Below are 736 nucleotides of genomic sequence, written 5' to 3' on the forward strand. Positions count from 1 at the left end.
CGGCGGCTGCCATTTCCAAGTTAACACGTGGTTTTTCACAAAAATAAATCAGCAGCAGACTGAGTCACATGGTGACACCGTGCAGGCTACATGTCACCACACGGAAGAGGCCAGGCCCACTTCCCAGGCCAGCTGACCGGAGCGGGTCCCAGCCACCGAGAGCCAGGCGGCAGACGGGTGAGGGACGCCTGCAGTCAGCCCCCTGCCAAAGCCGCCCGGAAATCCACGCGCTGCCCCGGGGGACCGCACAGCCCGGTCCGCAGACACCCGGCTCCCGCAGTTCCCGGGCGGGAACAGAGACCGCGCCGGAAGACGGCGAGAGGGGCCAGGACGGACCGGAAGCTCGCTCAACAGACCCTCTCCCCACAACAGCGCTCCCGGGAAAACCGGCCCGCAAAGCCTCCCTTGCGCCTTACCTCGGGCCGGGCCCGCCGCGGGGAGCAGCTTCCACATAGGGCCGGCTCCAGCGAGCCGGGCTGACCCGCGGCCCCGTCACTGTGGCGGTCCGACGTGCGCGGCCCCAGCGCCTGCAATGTGCGCGGGCTCCGGACGTGCGCGTTCCCGGTTGTCCTGCCAGCTGCCTTGGAAACGGAGGGATGCCGCCGGAGTGCGATACGGGTGCCTGGTCCCCACCTGGTGGCTGTACAGCGGCAGCGCAATTTGTATTGAAATGTCTCTTAGGCGGGTTTGGAGGACGGATCCCATTGCAAGGTGTTCACTGAATGCAAGGTTATCT

At 66.3% G+C, this 736-nt stretch overlaps 1 protein-coding gene across 3 annotated transcripts in view; it reads right to left on the minus strand.

Annotated features, from left to right (window-relative positions):
- NBN (nibrin) overlaps nt 1-522 on the minus strand; it is a 65,272-nt gene extending 64,750 nt beyond the window's left edge. For all 3 annotated transcript variants that reach the window (XM_006157552.3, XM_006157551.3, XM_014591238.2), the window contains exon 1: nt 417-522. In XM_006157552.3, coding sequence (XP_006157614.1) covers nt 417-453 — 37 coding nt within the window. In that variant the 5' untranslated portion in view covers nt 454-522. The remainder of the gene's footprint in view (nt 1-416) is intronic.
- Between the last annotated feature and the right edge of the window lie 214 nt (nt 523-736).

Source organism: Tupaia chinensis, unplaced genomic scaffold (assembly GCF_000334495.1).
Source record: "Tupaia chinensis unplaced genomic scaffold, TupChi_1.0 Scaffold000547_1, whole genome shotgun sequence".
Taxonomy (NCBI): domain Eukaryota; kingdom Metazoa; phylum Chordata; class Mammalia; order Scandentia; family Tupaiidae; genus Tupaia; species Tupaia belangeri.